The following is an 18,172-nucleotide window of genomic DNA, read 5'->3' as shown; positions in this document are numbered from 1 at the left end:
GGGGAGGGGCAGAGGGAAAGGGAGAAGTGGGAGCCTGATGCCAGGCTCAATCCCAGGACCCCAGGATCATGACCTGAGCCGAAAGCAGAAACTTAACCAATATAACCACTTTGGAAAACAGTTTGGCTGTTTCTTACAAAGTTGAATATACATTTAGGGACACCTAGCTGGCTCAGTCAGTAGAGCATGTGACTTTTGATCTCGGGGCTATGAGTTCAAGCCTCACGTTGTGTATAGAGATTACTTTTTTTTTTTTAAAGATATTTATTTATTTATTTGTCTGAGAGAGAGAACAAGCAGGGGGAGCTGTAGGCAGAGGGAGAAGCAGGCTCTCTGCCAAGCAAGGAGCCCAATGTGGGACTTGATACCAGGACCCTGGGATCACGACCTGAGCTGAAGGCAGATGCTTAACCAACTGAGCCACCAGGTGTCCCTAGAGATTACTTTTAAAGATAACAAAATCTTAAAAAAAAAAAAAAAAAAAGAATAAAGTTATACATTTACCTTATGACTCAGAATCTCACTCCTGGGTATTTACTCAAGAGAAAGGAAAACCTTTCTCAAAGATATCTACAGTCCATTTAAAGACTTCTATGCAAGTGTTGATAGGAGCTTTATTCATAATAGCCCCAAACTGGGAGCAACCCAGATGTCTATCAGCCAGTGAGTAGAAAACCAATACATAAAATGGAGCACTACATGAAAATAAAAAGACCAGACTATTGATGTACACAGCAACATGAGTGGATCTCAAAAGCATCATGTAAAGTGAAAGAAGCCAGACACAAAAGGCTACATATTGTATAATTCTGTTCATGTGACATTTTGGAAAAGGCAAAACTATAGGGACAGAAACCAAATTAGTGGTTGCCAGAGGTAGGGGAAGGGGACTGACTTCAAAGGAGCTCAGTATGCAGGAAAGAGAACTTTTTGGAGTGTTGGAAATGTTCCATATAAAGAGTATGGAAGTGATTAAATGACTGAATACGTTTATTAGATCTCATCAAAATGTACACGCAGAAAAATGAATTTTACTCTATGTAAATTACACCACAGGTTAAAAAAAAAAAAAAAAAAAGATTCCCCCTAACCCACTGTTGCCCCAAGATCAGGCTGAGAAAGATGACATTCAGGATCCACCAGGTGCTCAGGGATCCCCCTGAACATACAATGGCCTGGAAACAAAGCCCACACTTGCACCCTGGTCAGTTGCTGATTTTCCTCAAAGCCAGTGCCTACACTTCCATGCCCACTTCTGGCTTCCAGCCCTGAGCAGGGCATGCTCTGACCGAGCTCTAATTTGTGGCACGTAATCTCCATTTGTAACCCATTAACCTAGCCAAAGTTTCTGGAAACTGGGGCTGGGCTTGAGAGAAATTTGGCTCGCCTGTTACAGTCCCATTGTCAGGAGCAAGGAGCGTTTCTGCTTCTGTGCAGAGGGTCTCCTACAGCCTCATTAGAGCCCTGACGGTATGTTTGGGGGTCTGTCATTTCAGTGCTGCTCACATGGGTCAACTGTGCCAGCGTGCGGTGGGCCACCCGGGTTCAAGACATTTTCACAGCTGGGAAGCTCCTGGCCCTGGCCCTAATCATCATCATGGGAGTTGTCCAGATCTGCAAAGGTGAGTATCACCCGAACAACCAGGCCCCACCCAACTTTCTGCCCCTGTCATGTACACACCCCCTCACACTGTCTTTGGACATGTGCACCCTGAGATTTCCCAATTCTGACCTTGAATGACTTTTCTTCACTTGCTTGACAAAGGGGAAGAGAAACCATTTTCCTGGGATGGTTGGCAGTTGAGCGTGCACCACCTGGTCTGCAGAGTTCAGGGCTCCCATGCTGACCTCCTGGCTCTGGCACAGCGAGGTGAAGCCCCCAGATCTCTGGACTCCTGTTGCCCTCTTGCCCCGTCCCCAGGGAAGCTCCCTACATCTTATATTGTATGTTGTCCCTATCTTAAAATGGGGAACAGAGGAGATTTTTACACATTTCAGAATTACTCATAATCTCTACAAGAGAGAGCTCGACATTCCTGGGGCCCCTGCCAACATTCCCCACTGGATTTGGTCCCTTCCAAGTCCGAGTCTTACATTTGGTTTCCATGGGAACCATGGCACCACTAGGCTCTGCCCAGTGTCACTGCCTCCTGGAGAAAGTCAGATGACAAACAGACCTCCCACCTGCCTACAAGCCTTGAAGGCCATGTGGGGTGCCTGGATATTTATTCCAGGAAACATAATTAAGGTTCTGCTGTTATTTTGACCAGTTGTGTTAAGCAGGTTATGTTGTGTAGACTTAAAGAAATCACTGTGTATACCTACCTGGTAGGGGAGATACCATGATCATGAAGGTGGTGTTCCAAGGGCGAGGCTTATCCATTGCACTATGGATGTGCTGACCCCTGCGATTTCCCCAAACATAAGAAATGGGACTACATAATTTGTGGTAGTGGGGACTGTGTTTATGATTTCCCCTAAAAAGAAAGAAAGAAACCACTGTGCTATCTTTTCAGATAAGTCCCTCCTATTCTGGCCCCGGTGTTTTCTCCTGATCAATCTAATCTCCTTGTATCGTGTCCAAATGCTAGATTACTGATGAATAAGTAAAATATGGGCAGCTGCTCTGTGTTCCATTACAACATCATCGGCAACCTTTCTTGAGGGCCCACTTGTGCGCAGGACACTGTGCTAAGGGTTGGGAAGGCAGTGGAAAAGCTCTGTGCCGAAGGACCCTGTCCTCAGGGAATCTATATCATGGAGAGAGAGACCAGATAACTTAGAAAGAGACGGGAGTTATTGACAAAGAAAACAGAGCAAGCCTGAACTACTATGGCGTTATAGGAGCTTATGTTTGAGTGTTTGTTGTTCTCCATGCTTTCTTTGTGAAAATGTTTAAGCTTAGATATACAGGAAGGTGGTCAAGAGACTGCCAATGGCCCTAATCCTGCATCTCCAAATCCCAGCTCCCCCCACCCCACCCCTGCCCACCACCCCTGATTTACTCTACCCTGCCCTGGCCTTTCCTTCCAAGTACATTTGCCTTTTAAAGGAACATTGAGAACTGTGCTTTGAACCTGAGCCTGCATTTGGACTCCTGGTTCCCAGGTTCTGGGGAAGTCCAAATCTCTATGTCCCTGCTCTTTTTGGTCCCACTTCTCCAATGTGTGGGTTTCACTGAAACAGGACGAGAGCTGGATCATCACTGCAGGAGGGGCTGAGACAGGACTCGGCAGGCTGGAGCCGCCAGCCTCTGGCTCCTTTCTCTGAGCAGCCTCCTGCCCCTTGCGTCCACAGGAGAGTATTTCTGGCTGGAACCAAAGAACGCATTTGAGAATTTCCAAGAACCCGACATCGGCCTCATCGCACTGGCTTTCCTTCAGGGCTCCTTTGCCTACGGAGGCTGGAACTTTCTTAATTACGTGACTGAGGAACTTGTTGATCCCTACAAGTGAGTTGAAATAGCCCAGCTCTTCCCAAATCCCTTGAAAGGCCACGGCACCTGCTACTGGGAAGAGAGAGCCAAGTGTCCACTGGCCACTTCTCCACCTCCAGCCCCTGTTCTGACCGTGACCTAGTGTATCCTGAAGAAACAGTTATTTCTCAGGAACTTAAACCATTTACCGTCCACTCTGCCAGGAGGAGAAAAATGATCCCCTGACTGTCCCAGAGCAGATTAAAAGCTGAAACAGTGCTGAGGTAGCACCACTGTCTCAGATGAAATGTGCCGACAGGCCTCTAGGCACCTGACTTACCTGTCTTAGGACAGGAGGGTCTTTGTGTCTTGAGGCTGGGGAGAGGGGTGCATCATGGGGATTCCAGTTAGGAGGAGGTCAACAGGTATGGAGCATCTTCCCAGCCTACACTGTTTCCTTTCCTTTAAATTGCCCTGCCCATTTTGAGACCGAATCCACCGCCCAGGGAGAGGGAGTGTCACAAAAGGCTGCCAGGTCAGTTTGGAGCAGAAAGACAAGGCACTTCCCAAACCCCGTGACGAGGCGGGTGCCAGGCCTTTCTCCTCTCACCTCCTCTCCTTCTACAGGAACCTTCCCAGAGCCATCTTCATCTCCATCCCACTGGTCACATTTGTGTATGTCTTTGCCAATGTCGCTTATGTCACTGCAATGTCCCCCCAGGAGCTGCTGGCATCAAACGCAGTCGCTGTGGTAAGAAATCAAGCGCGCAGCCCCTGAAACCAGGAACGTTGACATAGACTTGCCTGATTGACCCCACTCACTTTTCCCTGATCCATGAATTTGTAGAATTGGAAGTCATCCGAGGTTCTCAGGGCAGGAACCATATCTTCAAGTGCCCAGGAGCAAACTGATGGCCACGTTGTACCTAGAACAGTGACCACGGCAGAACCAACTTGTTGCCACAGACTGTATGGCCACAAAGCTACATAACTTACTATATGACCCTTTCCAGAAAAAGTTTGCCAGCTCCTGATCTGGGGTACTTTAAACTCTAAATGTGAAGATTGTATAAAGGAGGTAGTTTCCTCCTCAGAAAGATATAGTCTTGCACAACACAACGCCATTCCTCTCTGCCTTCGTTTCTTCCTCTGGAAATCATGCAGCCTGACTCCTTCCCTCATCAGGGAAAAGTGTGTGCCAGTAAACAGGAAGTAGGTATGGTCGGTGCTCTTTGGAGGAAGACATGATGCAGATCCAAGGCACTGGGGTCTTTGATAACCGGAAAGACCTGGGAGCCATGCAGGCCCTGACCTGGCTTCTCCCGAGCCCCAACACCACCCTGCCAAACTGTCATCACGTGTCTCCTCTCAGAAGACTGTAAAGAAAGAGGCCCTCCGGTGTTCTGGGGCAACCGTTTTCCATGACCACTGGCCTAACGCAACAGGACATCTATTCTAAGTGACTCCTCTTCCCTAATGTGCTAGAAATCGAGTGTGTACTGGGCTCAGAGAATATAGAAAAGGCTAGTCCCTTGACCTTTTACATTCCTTCAGTATAGGAAGACTACTCTATAGCTTCACCGCCTTTTCTTTCTCAGCCTACATAGTAGCCTGTTCTTATCATTTTCCCCTTCTTATCATATTATTTCTATGAACTTAGAAATTCTCACCCTATGAATTAGGAACCATTCCTATTTTACAGATGGGAAAACTGAGGCTCAAAAATTAAGGACCTTGCTCAAGGTCTCACAGCTCCAAACTGTTGGGCTAAGATTTGAACCCCAACCTGCCTGACTCATTAGTGTATAATGTAAGTGAGGCCTGGACTCCCACAGCCGGCTTCTGGTCCTGGCCCTCCACTTTCTGGGTTTGTGATCTTAGGCAAGCTACCTAATTGCTTTGTGCCTTAGTTTCCTCATCCATAAAACAAGGAGAACAAATGTTAGCACATCATCGTCATTGTTGTTGTTGTTATTATTATTACCACCATAAACTGTCTCCTTCAGTTAATAGCCCAAAACACTTACTAAAACCCCACTGCGTGGTGATCACCGTGGGAAGGGAAGTGGTGGTGCAGTGCAGGAGGGGCTGGCGAATGCAACCCTCCCTGCAAGGACCCTAACAGGAGAGACTCAGCAAGGGTAGCGATGGAAGGGAGCATTCCCAGCAGAGACATACAAGTGGAGGGTTGTAACCTCGCCTCTTCTGCTCATCCCCTTGTCTTCTCTCCCAGACTTTTGGAGAGAAGCTCCTAGGGGTCATGGCTTGGATCATGCCCATTTCTGTTGCCCTGTCCACATTTGGAGGAGTCAATGGGTCTCTCTTCACCTCTTCCCGGTGAGTGTTGTTCCAGTCCTTCCTGGGCCAGGGGCCATTCTGCTGTGCACATTGCTCTGTGTATATGTGGGGCGGGGGGGCTTGTCTCTGTCAGCAGGGGTCTGTGTGGGCACCTGGGTGGTGACCTCGTAGGGGGTGATTGCTCACGAAGGGACGTTTGTGTGTCAGCTTGGACGCAGAGGGGTGTGTGCTGCTCACGTGGTCACCTGCAATGTGTGTGGCTTCACATGTAGTGGTGAGAAGCCCTGTCCCACCCCATTTTAATAGGAGCAGAGGGCAGAGGTCCCCGGCAGCCTGATGCAGTCCTAGGTCTGGGCACCGTGATTGGCAGCAGGACAGTGTCTCAGCGGCAGCCCCAGAGCCCCTTGCTACTTGCCTGAAAACAGGCTATGCTGGCTTGAAAGGAACCCCACTCTACAAGGGACCAGGAGGGATACAGGCCTGGGGCCTCTGGGCTGGCCTCTTATGGAAGTTCTGGAACCAGACTGCAGGTGGAATGTATCCTTCTCCCTGCTCAGCGGACAAGTGGCTATGGGCGGCCTTTTCATGGCCGCTCAGGAGACTCAGGCAGAGGGTATGAAGTGAGAGAAGTGGGGAAGAGCTGAAGGAAAACATTTGTCCAAAGCGAGGCCCCCAACTCCCAAGCTCTCAGGGAAGCCAGAAGCTCAAGTGGGTCCAGGAATCCCTAGCTCCTGCCTCTACACCCCCAGGAATCCAGCCCTTCCTCAGGGTCTCCTCTCGCTATGTCCAGAATGGGCTGTTGAGGCCAGCAGACGCTGGACTGTTTCCATCGGTGTTGTTCAAGGGGTCTTCCCACATTTGTTAGAAAGTTCCCCTGCCCCCAGGGCACCGTCCTACTTAAAAGATACAGCAAAAGCAGGAAATCCCTGAGTTCAGCTGCTTCCAAAGCCACGCATCACATCAGGGAGGAGTTCTCATGAAATGTCAAGGCAGTGCCATGTTTTCAGGACCCAGGGCAAGAAAGAGGGAGTGTGGGTGTCCTCTGTGCCCCAGGACCCTATGAGACTCACCCACAGCAACCTCGTGTGCGTGTTACACAGGAGCAGTGGCCACCTGGAGCCCCAGCCGAGGGCGAGCAGTGGAAGCGCAGTGACCCATGAGGCTCTCTGGGATCTATTGGAAGAAAGTGACTGGCTACAGTCACTTTAGAGTGGGGTTTGTCCCTCGGGCAGGCCAAGCAGCGGCCTGGCTTGCTTTGGTATAGCTGTGTGTGCATGCAGGACACGGCGGCCCCGGCGTGCGAGGCCTCTGATTCAGAGGCACGGCTCACCCACCAGGCCTCCTCTGCTCATCTTTCCAGTTCCTTCTTTCCTTCCTCCTCCTTCCCTCCTTCTCTCCTTCTCTCTCTTACTTTTTTGCGTTTGGTGTATGGAGAGGTTGACCCTTCCTGAGAAATAGGAGTGTGCGTGGGCGTGTGTCATGCTTAATGTCATTGTCTCTTCGTTGTCAGCTAGCCGGGCAAGGATTGTCTCTTGTGAACTTGACACTTGCAAATGCTGTTGGACCTGGACAATTACACTTGGTCCTGGCTGCATGTGGAGGAGGGACGTGAATGCAGGGCCCTGGCTATGTGCATGATGAGGCCTGCAGAGCACCCGGGGCTCAGCTGGGTGCATGAGGCTACACCGTAGAGGGACGATGCTGTGTGGCTGCATGAAACTGGTGACAGTGGCCTAGGTAGTTGATGATGGCAACTGATGGTGATGCACATGGGTACTTGGGGCCATAATGGACTCCCACACTTCTGCCAAACCGCTGCTGTTGGTTCTGCTCCCCCCTACACACAAATTACAAAGTAAGTGACAGGTTTTTTTTCAGAACAGCCAGCATGCTGATTCTGTGCCTTCCTGTCCCCATTACATCACCCCTTCCTCCTACCCCTCAGGTGCTGCTTTCTCCCTATAAAATCCTAGAGAAGAGAAAAGGATGTCTAATTCATACTAATATGTAAATGATTTCCAACAGCTTTTAATATTCTTTTCTCTGGGAAAAGGGAAGAGAAGAAGGGGTCCCTTTTACATTAAAATTTCTCTGTTTAAAAATAACTTTTAAACATCAATATCCTGGTCATGATATTATACTATAGTTAGGCAGTATGTTACCAGTAGAAATAGAGTGGGTACCTGGGATCTCTCTCTATTATTTCTTCCAGCTGCATGTGAGTCTACAATTATCTCCAAAAAAGGTTTAATTTTTAAAAAGAGTAAAAAAATCATTTTTATTCCAATTAAAACTTTCTTGTCTATTTTAGAAATTAAATTTTTTAATAAAGTCTAAGGAAGAAAATTAAAATTACTCATAATCCCATCAGCCAGAGATAACCAGTTGGTATGTTTTTACATGACCATAATTTCTAAATTAATTAGAATCCCACTGTATGGAATCATACAGGTTTCTATCTAGCTCTTACCATTTGACATGTATTGTGAACCTGTTCTCATGTAAAGACTTTTTTTCAAAACATTAGGACTGTAAAATATCCCATCTTATAGATATATTATAATTTATCTAATCAATCTCTTACTTTTGGGCATTTAGGATATTTGTAGTGTTTTTTATCATCAGAATATCTTTTGTATATACCTTTCACTAACTAACTATTCATTTCCTTAGGATGGCTTCTTTAGTAATAGAAAAAGTAGCTTAAGAATATAAATTTTTAGGTATGATACAATACAGTGCATACTAGACAATAAATTACACAGATTGTTCAGATTAATGAGTTTTGAGAGTTGTAGACAGCGATGTAAGCACCACCCAAAACAAGATATAGAACATTCCCACATACCCCCCAAGTTACCCCGTGTCCCTATCTGGTCCACCACCCATTCTCCATCCCCACAGTGGCAACTACCTCCTGACTAGGGTATCAATGTGTGTAAGGCTTTCCATGGACAGACAGTTCAGTCCCCATGTATCAGAGACCCTGTATCCCTTGAGGATGGGGGAGGCCCATTTTTAAAGGGATTAAGGCATTGTGAGACCCACAAAGTGAAGGCGCAGTCATCAGTAACCCCAAGCCACCCAGACCATACGTAGGGTCTCCAGGCACCCAGAATCCATCCGTTATCCACCGGCTGCCTCTGGTCTGCCTGCACCTGCACTTGTGAACATGGGTCCTGTGACAGGTGGGCTGGAGTGTGCATGGGAAGGTGGGTACTTGGGTGGGGTGGGGGTGGTGCTCCTGTGTGAGCAGAAGACGGGCCTGGATGAGGAAGCCCGGGCTGGGCAGGGAACATCCTTGGATGCTCTCTGCGCCATTCCAGGCTGACCTGCTTTTCTCTCCACCAGGCTGTTCTTTGCTGGAGCCAGGGAGGGCCACCTTCCCAGCGTGTTGGCCATGATCCACGTGAAGCGCTGCACCCCAATCCCAGCCTTGCTCTTCACAGTAAGGGCCCCTCCTTCTGCCAACCCTACACACACCCTCCCTCTTTGCACTTGCTCTGAGCTGGGAGTTCACACTTCCCACACACACCCCTGTCGCCCTCCTGGGCTGCTCCTAGGCCTCACTGGGTCTTAGGTAACGTGGCGAATGGTATACACGGGCTTTGTGGACATCAAGAAAAATGACAAAGAAAGACCCTGAGTCCTGAAACACCTTCCTTTTGGGTCCTTCCCATCCTTTTGGGTCAGACTGAAGCAACTGTCTCACGACTCTACAGTCTCATAAGGAAATCTCCTTTCTTGGCTCTCCCCTGCACCTGTTGCCCACGGGGTTGCAGCTTTGGGCCCCCACCCACTCCTGGCCAATCTCACACACCCCCACCACTCCCCATCAGTCTTCTTGCCCCAGGAGGCTCTGCCTTTCTCTCAGGAAACGTCACTGAAACAAATTCAGTGTTACGGGTAGACCAAATAAGACAAATCATAAAGAGAGGAAGACTGGCAACTGAAAATGGAGAAAAGGAAACAGGATAGGGAAGAAATGAGGGTAGAATGGCCCAGAGTAGAATCCTTTAGAGGGATAAAAAGAAAGAGCAAAGACTTGTCCCCACTGAGTCTTTTGAGTTATTTTTTTTTCTTTCCGGATCCTGAATAAAATATTGAAAATGACTTTGGTGCATCAGAAAAGCAGTTAGATCAGGATAATAGAGCTCTCAGGAGTCAAGTGCCTTCATTGTACAACATGCGGGGCAGTTCCAGCATGTTCAGATACAGGATGAAGGCCTAGCTGTGAAAGGTGCCTGGAGACCACCTGGTACTCCCCGTGAGACAGACTTATTTCCAGTTTGAGCCATTGGTGCAGTACTGTGACTGCAAGGCAAATACAGTCAAAATCTGGCTTATTCATCCATTAAAATCTTCTAGATTATTTTCACCATCAGATCTTACACAAGAACTGAACCTTCTTTTTTTTATTATTTAAGATTTTATTTATTTATTTGAGAGTCAGAGAGAGAGCACAAGCAGGGGGAAGTGGCAGAGGGAGAGGAAGAAGCAGGGGCCCCGCTGAGCAGAGAGCCTCATGTGGAGCCTGATGTGGGGCTCGATCCCGGGACCCGGGGATCAGGACCTGAGCTGAAGGCAAACGCTCAACCAGCTGAGCCACCCAGGCGCTCCAAGAACTGAACCTTCAGTTGGCCTTAACAAGTTAGCAGAGGGGCAGAACATGGTTCCAAGAGAGCCACTGAGCTGATTTTGAAGCTGTAAAGTGGATTCTATGAAGAAAACCTCATGGGGATTTGTGAGAGTTAAATGAGTTCGTGTTTGTAGAACATTAAGAGCAGCACTTGCCACCTAGTAAATGCTTTATAACTGTTTATGATATTAAAAAGGGGGGATGGGGGAAAAAGAAAAATAAACTGGATGACTCAGCCAGGAGAAGAGGATGAGGGCAGGAATAAAACTTTAATCTGCAGGTAACAGTCCTCCCTAAGGGATTAAAAAAAAACAAAACAACATCAACAAAATACCCACCTAAAATAGCTTGAGCTACAACCAGGGCAGACGTGTAAATGAGACCAGGGCAGACGTAGAGCGGTGCTGCTGGTGGCCAAGCCAGTTGTTTACAGCCAGTACCTATTCTGATTGGTTGGTGCCCATGCCATGCCAGCGGTGATATATTCTGATTATCACTCCTGCAATAAGAAAGAGCTTCCTGGCAATGAAGCTGTTAGCAATGGCCAGGGTGACCAGGGGCGGCTGTAAAGTCTCCATTTTAAGACATTCATCATGGGGCGCCCGGGTGGCACAGCGGTTGGGCGTCTGCCTTCGGCTCAGGGCGTGATCCCGGCGTTCTGGGATCGAGCCCCACATCAGGCTCCTCCGCTGGGAGCCTGCTTCTTCCTCTCCCACTTCCCCTACTTGTGTTCCCTCTCTCGCTGGCTGTCTCTCTCTCTGTCGAATAAATAAATAAAATCTTTAAAAAAAAAAAAAGACATTCATCGTAAGATGGCGCTGTCCGCCTAGAGGCAGGGGAACAGTCCCCTGACCTGTAAAGCGCCTCCAGTGTCTAAACCCCTTACTGATCACTGATGAGCTGCTCCCACTTCCCACAGTGCATCTCAACCCTGCTGATGCTGGTCACCAGCGACATGTACACACTCATCAACTACGTGGGCTTCATCAACTACCTCTTCTACGGAGTCACCATCGCCGGACAGATCGTTCTTCGCTGGAAGAAGCCCGACATCCCCCGCCCTATCAAGGTGCGAGAACCTCCCCTTGACCCCTTCCCCTCCTCCACTGGCTGTAGCTGCAGCTCACCTTGTTCTCAGCTGCCGACCACAGATGGGATCTACCGTCTCTATGATGGTAGCGGACAGACCCTTTGGAAAGCAAGGACCATGTGCGAATGGGGCAGCAGCCATTTCCATTTTCCACTGGAGACAGGACCAGAACAAATTGCAGCTGGAAGAGGAAGTTAGATTAAATGATACTTTAATCAGGTCATTCCTTTGGTTCCTACGACTCTTATAAACTCCGGTTGATTTTTTCCAGGCTCCCTTACCTCTCCAACCTTTCCCTGAACCCACTGGTCTGGCCAGTCTCCTCCTCATCCTTCCAGGTAGCTGCGTTCCCTTGAGCTATGTCTCTATCCCAGAATGAGTTTCCTTCTCCCACCTGCCTATCCAAATTATAACCGTTCCCCACATAGGCCCCAAGTTCCTCCTCTTCCTTCAAGCTTCCCAGTCCACTACAGCCCTCCACGAGCCTCCCTTTTTAAACTACTATAGCCCTATACATAGTGGGTGCCTGGTGAACCTACTGGTTGCTGCAAGAGATAACTGTGTGGTGGCAATGAATGGGATTGCTCAGAACAAAATATGCAAGAGGCTGTGGGTTCTCCTGCAAATTAGAATAGAGTATAGCCCTGAGCTATTTAAACAATACTATTCTGGAAACAAAGGAGACAAGGTCCTTCCAGAAGATTCTTCCAGCTGAGGAATTCCAGCTCTCCAAATCTGCTTTCTACCACCACTTCCCTACCTCTCTTAAAAAGCTTGCTAGTGGGATGACAAGGGAGAATAACCCATCCCTCCCCCAACAGTTGCATACCCTCTGAGAAGAGATGGCAAGGAAGAGAAAAGCAGGGGTCTTTTTTGTTTGTTTGTTTTTTAATATTTTACCCATTTGACAGAGGGAGAGAGGGAACACAAGCAGGGGGAGTGTGAGAGGGAGAAGCAGGCTTCCCGCTGAGCAGAGAGCCCAATGTGGGACTCGATCCCAGGGTCCTGGGATCATGACCTGAGCTGAAGGCAGATGCTTAACGACTGAGCCACCCAGGCGCCCCTGAATCTGGAGTCTTGAAGAAATCTCTACTGGGAACTCCCACCTGTGGCCAATAAGATGGCCAACAAGCCCATAGAGCTGATGCTTCTTTCTGAATAAAATCAAGGCCCCAGACTGCCTTATAGTATGGTAGGTTTCCTGACTTCTCAGATCTTGGCAGACTTATCTTCTCAGATTGCTTGAGAGAAACACACTGAGACTGATCCTGGCAGGAAGAATGGACATTTGCCACGTGGTGCCCAGATGAGGGCCCTGCCTAGAACCAGGAAAGGGGCAAGGAGTCTGACAGACCCAGGCCACCTCGTTCTTGCCCCTCACTCATTTCTCCACCTCTCCTCCACTCTAGGACCTCAGCAAATATATACCAATATACCAGCAAGCTTATCAGTCCCCATGGACTTCCCTGGCCGAAGCACGGATGACAAGGCCTTGTTTGCCTCTGTCCAGGAGAAAAGAGATGGCCAGTGAGGATCATTCCCTCCCTAGTCCGCCCCTCCTCTTCCCATGCTACTACCCGAGTTCACCAACATTTGCTGACATAGCACTTGAAGCCTAGCCTTTGCCCTCAAAGGTGCCTCTCTGTGGGTTGAGAAGAGGGAGGATGCCCTGATCCTGGGGGCCACACGGTCCACACAGCTAACAGCACCTCTGCTCCACAGATCAACCTGCTGTTCCCCATCATCTACTTGCTGTTCTGGGCCTTCCTGCTGATCTTTAGCCTGTGGTCGGAGCCCGTGGTGTGTGGCACTGGCCTGGCCATCATGCTGACAGGCGTGCCCGTCTATTTCCTGGGTGTTTACTGGCAACACAAGCCCAAGTGTTTCAATAACTTCATTGGTGAGTTGTTAAAAATGCCGGGTGGCTAGAGGATCTCCTCGTCGGGGTTAGGTCTCCTGGTCAGAGGCCTAGGCTGGTCCACAGAGCTCTGGAGAAGAAGATGAGGCAGGAAAGATGGGTGCCTTCCCAGAGACCTCTGAGGAGACGAGAACGGCTAAGGTTTGCACACAGACCCTAGACCTGGAAGAATAGGCATCCTGACAGCGTTCTGCAGGAGCTGCCCTGGGTAGAGACCAAGGGAGAGCCTGGAACCGGTGGTCACCAGGCTTAGGGAAGGTGGGCGACTAAGGCTTTGATGGGAACGGGCAGCCAGCAGATGAGCTGCCCGGAGACCAGGGAGGCAGCAAGGTGGCTGTCTCCTGGAATGTCTCCTGGAATGGGAGTCTCCTGAACGCCCTGGGGCTCTGCTGAGGCAACACGTGGGCCAGGGGAGTGGAGCAGGGTCGTGGCCGGCTCGGCCAGGTGGGTGGGACGCTCAGCACTGACCTGTTCTGTGTGACCTCCCGTAGAGTCGCTGACCCTGGTGAGCCAGAAGATGTGTGTGGTTGTGTACCCTGAGATGGAAGCGGGCTCGGGGACAGAGGAGGTACATGAGGACACGGAAGAGCAGCGGCAGCCCATCTACCAGCCCACTGCCGCCAAGGACAAGGACTCGGAGCAGCCCCAGCCCTGAGGACCACCGTCCCCTCTCAGCTGGCTCCTTCCTCCTACACCCCCTTCTTGCCTTCCTTCCCTGCCCAGGTCCCCCCAACACACACACACACACACACACACACACACACACACACACCCCTCTGCTTCTGTCAAGCAGGGGCAGGACCTGGGTGTGGGTGGTAAGAACCTATAAACAAAGACACTGACATTTGTACCCAAAGAACCAGCCTCCCGCTACCAGGGCCTGTGTCCAAAACCCTCACCAGGGCTGCCCCAAGCAGTGGGGGGAGAGTGGAGCTGCTGGGGTCCTCTTCAGGGCCCTCCCCCCATCACTGGCCTCCTCAGGAGCCCAGTCCAGTGCTGCCTTCCCTCCCCATTCCTGAGCCCAAGGGAGGCCTCTGCTCAGAGAAGCGGAAGCAACAGTGAGTCAGTTGGGGAGGGACAGACTCAAGCAAATCTGTCATCTTTAAAGGTCAGCTGGAGAGACCTGTATCACCCTCCCTTCACTAGGGACCCAAGAAATCAGAGAAATGCTTCCCTTTGCCCTCTCCTCTCCCCCTCCCCGTGGTACCTCCCCCTACCCCAGCTTGGGCTCCCTGTCCAGAGCAAGGTTCCTGGCAGGACACCACCTCCCTACTGAGCTAAGGACCAATGAGCAGGAGAACTGCCCCCTCCCCCTAACCCAAGCCAGGCCTGTGGAACAGATTGGGAAAGGCTCAAATTGCTGAAACCCAGCCCTGCCCTGGTCTCCTGCATCCTGACCCCCACTTGGTGCCAAAGCTTCCTGAAGCCAGAAAGTCTTCTTGTTTTCAATGTAGTGGACATTTCTCTCCTAATGGCAAAGCTGCTTAGCTCTTCCTCCCTCCCCACTCCAAAGAGAACGAGCAGTCACTCCATGATCCCTGTAGCTATGCCCCCAACATACCCCCACGAGCCAGCACTGCTGGCGCCCCCATCATGCCCTTTTCCTCTTCTCTGACTTGGCTCCGGGACCAACCAGTGTGAAGGCTCCCCAAGCCCTTCAGGCCCGAAGCCCAAGCCAAATCAGCCTGAAATCACCTCCCATCCAAGAACTGGACCTAAAAATACTCCCTGATTTCTAACCCTCAGACAGACCTGGTATGAAAAGCCTTCCTGGAATGGAGGGTGCTTTCTCACCTACCCCCCAGAAGTGCCCATCCTGTAACCTCGGAGACTGGAGAGAGAGTGTCTTCTGAAGGCCAGTTCCTTCCTTCTTCCCCAACTCAGACACCCCCTTTCTGGTTCCACCACTGCCCTGTCTTTGGACAGCCTCCGAGACAGGATGAAAGGGCAGTGGCAGAAGGAACCCATTTTGGAGACACAGTCTCTGTGGCATGTGGACTTCTGGCCGTCCTGTGGGGAGAGGCTGCCTTTTCCTGTGCTCCAAAGGAAGGCCACCGTCTGTACCCTGGGCCTTGCAGCCCCCCTGCCACACTTGCTGTGCTAAGGACTGGGATCCTCTCATCCCAAAGCAGGAGTGCCCCCTTTCCTACCTCCCCCTACCATCTGCTGAGACTAGAATACGTGGGGAGTCCTCCTGGCTTGCTTGGCTTTCCCAGCTTCCTGCCTGGCCTACCTGACCCCCCCCCCCAATTGGTGAGATGTCATGTTTGGTTTGAGTTTCGGTCCCTTCAGAGTGGACCCCAGGTGGGCTGGGGCTGGCCCCTGGAGGGTCAGGGGACCACCCTCCTGTTCCCTCTTCTCAGTCCTCCAACCTCCATCCCTCCTTCAATTGTTGGGGTTTATTTGTTTGTTCATTTGTTTCGTAAAGTGAATGCCTTACTTTTTGGATAAGTGTTTTTGAAGCTGGCATTTCTATTTCTTTTGGGTTTTTTAATGTAAGGTTGTTTGGGGTGGGGAGGGCATTAGTTATACCTGGATAATAATCCTCTGTCTTTGAGTTGGTTTAGGGTTACAGTTTGTTTTGTGGAGGGTTTGTTTTTTTTTTTTTCTTTTGATGTAATAAAATTTTAAATGGAAATGAAGTTGTCGGTGGTAATAATTCAATGATCTTCTAAGACAGAGTCCCCAGGCATTTCCTATCTTCGTCAGGAGGTCTTTGGTTGCCAGGTTCCTTCCAGGATGGCATTCCCCAAGGCCCTTGCTCTGTCCCAGGGACCCGGTGCCAGCGCACTCAAACAACTATCTCACATTTGCGGGGGGGGGGGAGGCGGGGTAACTACCTCTCATTTTGAACCAAAAACTTTCTCATTTCTTCAGTGAAGTCACAAAGTGTTCATTCTCTGTGCACTGCGTGGAGAGCCTGCAGACTAGCTGGGAAGAGCCTCAGCACCGCCCGAGCAGGAAGGTCGGTGACAGACAGCACTAGGCTGAGGGGCAGAACAAAGGCAGAGTGGTTCTCCAAGGTCTGGTCAGCAAAGGCTTCTGGCACTGGGACAGCTGGCACCAAATGGGAAAGGAAGGGATGGGCTGAGCCTGTGGAGAGATGCCAGGGCGACTTAGGAAAGCAGCCAGCCAGATCCAAGGGGCCTGACAGGAGGGACGAGGAGGTGAGGCGGGGTCCCCTCAGCTGCACCAAGCGGAGTGAGAGGACCGTGTCTCGTCAGAGGACTAGGAAGGCTTTTGAGTGAGGACAAAGGAGGAAGCAGTGCGGTTGGGACCTGTCCCCGGGTGATTTGGGTTAATTGCTGGAGGAAGTTGATGGGATTAGACCCAGTCCTTGCTTGGAGTGCCTCCTTTGCGGGCAGCCCTCCCAGCTGCCGTTAAGACATTATCCTCCACCATCTGGGACACGCGAGGACACAGGCAGGCAAGATGCCTCCACTCCCAGTCCTGGCCGGGTCCCAACACTTCTCAACTGTGGCTGGCATTTTTCTAGACTGAGGCTGGAGGCGCGCCAGTCACAGGGCACAGATGCTTGGCTCTAAGTTCCAGGTCAGCAGCCACTGAACAGCTGTGTGTCCTTGGGCAAGTCACTTAACCTATTTAGCACTTTTGGAGAAAAGAAAAAAAAAAAAGAGGGTTGAACCTAATCTCAAAGGTTCCTCAATCTCTCAGCCCAAGGTTGTCCCCAGTGGAGGGCAAAACCGGGCAGAGGCCAGTCTTATGCAAGAGGCTGTTCTCCAGGTCTCAAATCCACCCTTTTGAACCCCCTCTTCCCCAACACATAAACTTTTCCTTTCCATGGGCTGCCAGCGTGTTCTCCATGTTGCCCCATTCCAAGAAGTCCGGCCCTCCCCAAACCCCTCTCGCTCTGTGGAGACACTCGTTCCTATCCACCATCACCACCACCACCACCACGACCACGACCAGCCCCCTCCCCCCCTTAAGTGACACGTGCTGATCATTTTAACCTGGTCAATGGCCAAATGTGGGTCTCCTCCAGAGCAACAGGCATTTATGTTTAACCTGGGCCTTTCCCCTGTCTTAACCCTGTCAGTCACTTTAATGGTAGGAATTCAGATGCTCTGACCTTAGGGAATTTGGGGGGTCACCAAAATCATAGCTGCATAAGCATTCATTTGTTAGTCACACACACACCTTATAACCACTGTATCCAAGGAGTTCGCTATGTACTGTGAGAATAGCAAACTTATTCCTGAATTTTCCGAGTCAGCACAAATTCCAAATACTTTGTTCCATTGTCTCCATAAAAATACTCGTACTTGACAAGCCAACTTTCCTTTATTTTAATTCAAGCAGTATGGTCACCACAGCTGAAGAGGTCCAAAAAATGGATCTGACCCTACTCTCAAGGAGCAAATAGTCTACGAGGGAAACAAGGCAAGAAGGCTCCTGGCGCATACGCACGGCTCACTGGCCACTCGGGTGGGCCTCGAGCTGTGGCAGGCAGGCGCAGAATCTGCCAGATCCCCAGAGCCTGCGCAGGGCCTGGCACTTACGTGCCCCAAAATGCCTGTCAAACTGAGGCCTCAGATGAGGCTGCAGATAGTGTGTCTGCCTGGGACACCCAGACAAGCCACGGGAGGTGGTGGAAGGGCGGTGGGAAGGCAACATTTACTGAGACCAGTAGATCTCTATACACTCTCATTCGAGGTTTCATTAAGCAATCCAACGAAGTAGAAGTTACTACTGCCATTTTACAAGTAAGATTAAATAACTTGCCCGAAGTCACCAAACTGGGAAGTGACAGAGGCAGGATGTAAGCCCGGGTCTCTCTAACACTTCACCGCT

General features: G+C 50.2%; 1 protein-coding gene and 1 non-coding gene across 4 annotated transcripts in view; both read left to right on the top strand.

Moving 5' to 3' along the window:
* SLC7A8 (solute carrier family 7 member 8) overlaps window positions 1-15,993 on the top strand; it is a 50,676-nt gene extending 34,683 nt beyond the window's left edge. For 2 of the 3 annotated variants that reach the window (XM_008710543.2, XM_040620729.1), the window contains 8 exons: window positions 1,497-1,622; window positions 3,298-3,451; window positions 4,043-4,166; window positions 5,649-5,752; window positions 9,065-9,161; window positions 11,272-11,421; window positions 13,165-13,342; window positions 13,852-15,993. In XM_008710543.2, coding sequence (XP_008708765.2) covers window positions 1,497-1,622; window positions 3,298-3,451; window positions 4,043-4,166; window positions 5,649-5,752; window positions 9,065-9,161; window positions 11,272-11,421; window positions 13,165-13,342; window positions 13,852-14,015 — 1,097 coding nt within the window. In that variant the 3' untranslated portion in view covers window positions 14,016-15,993. Of the gene's footprint in view, window positions 1-499; window positions 1,623-3,297; window positions 3,452-4,042; window positions 4,167-5,648; window positions 5,753-9,064; window positions 9,162-11,271; window positions 11,422-13,164; window positions 13,343-13,851 lie in introns of those variants that run through there. The other variant, XM_040620730.1, reaches the window with a different exon arrangement.
* On the top strand, window positions 2,318-2,479 carry LOC121100348. The gene has a single exon (XR_005832097.1). It is a non-coding gene; the product is annotated as a U1 spliceosomal RNA (small nuclear RNA).
* Window positions 15,994-18,172: the final 2,179 nt, after the last annotated feature.

The sequence above is a fragment of the Ursus maritimus genome, unplaced genomic scaffold (assembly GCF_017311325.1).
Source record: "Ursus maritimus isolate PB19 unplaced genomic scaffold, ASM1731132v1 scaffold_36, whole genome shotgun sequence".
Lineage (NCBI taxonomy): Eukaryota > Metazoa > Chordata > Mammalia > Carnivora > Ursidae > Ursus > Ursus maritimus.
The sequence above is the reverse complement of the archived record's forward strand: the minus strand, read 5'-3'. Positions and strand labels throughout refer to the sequence as shown.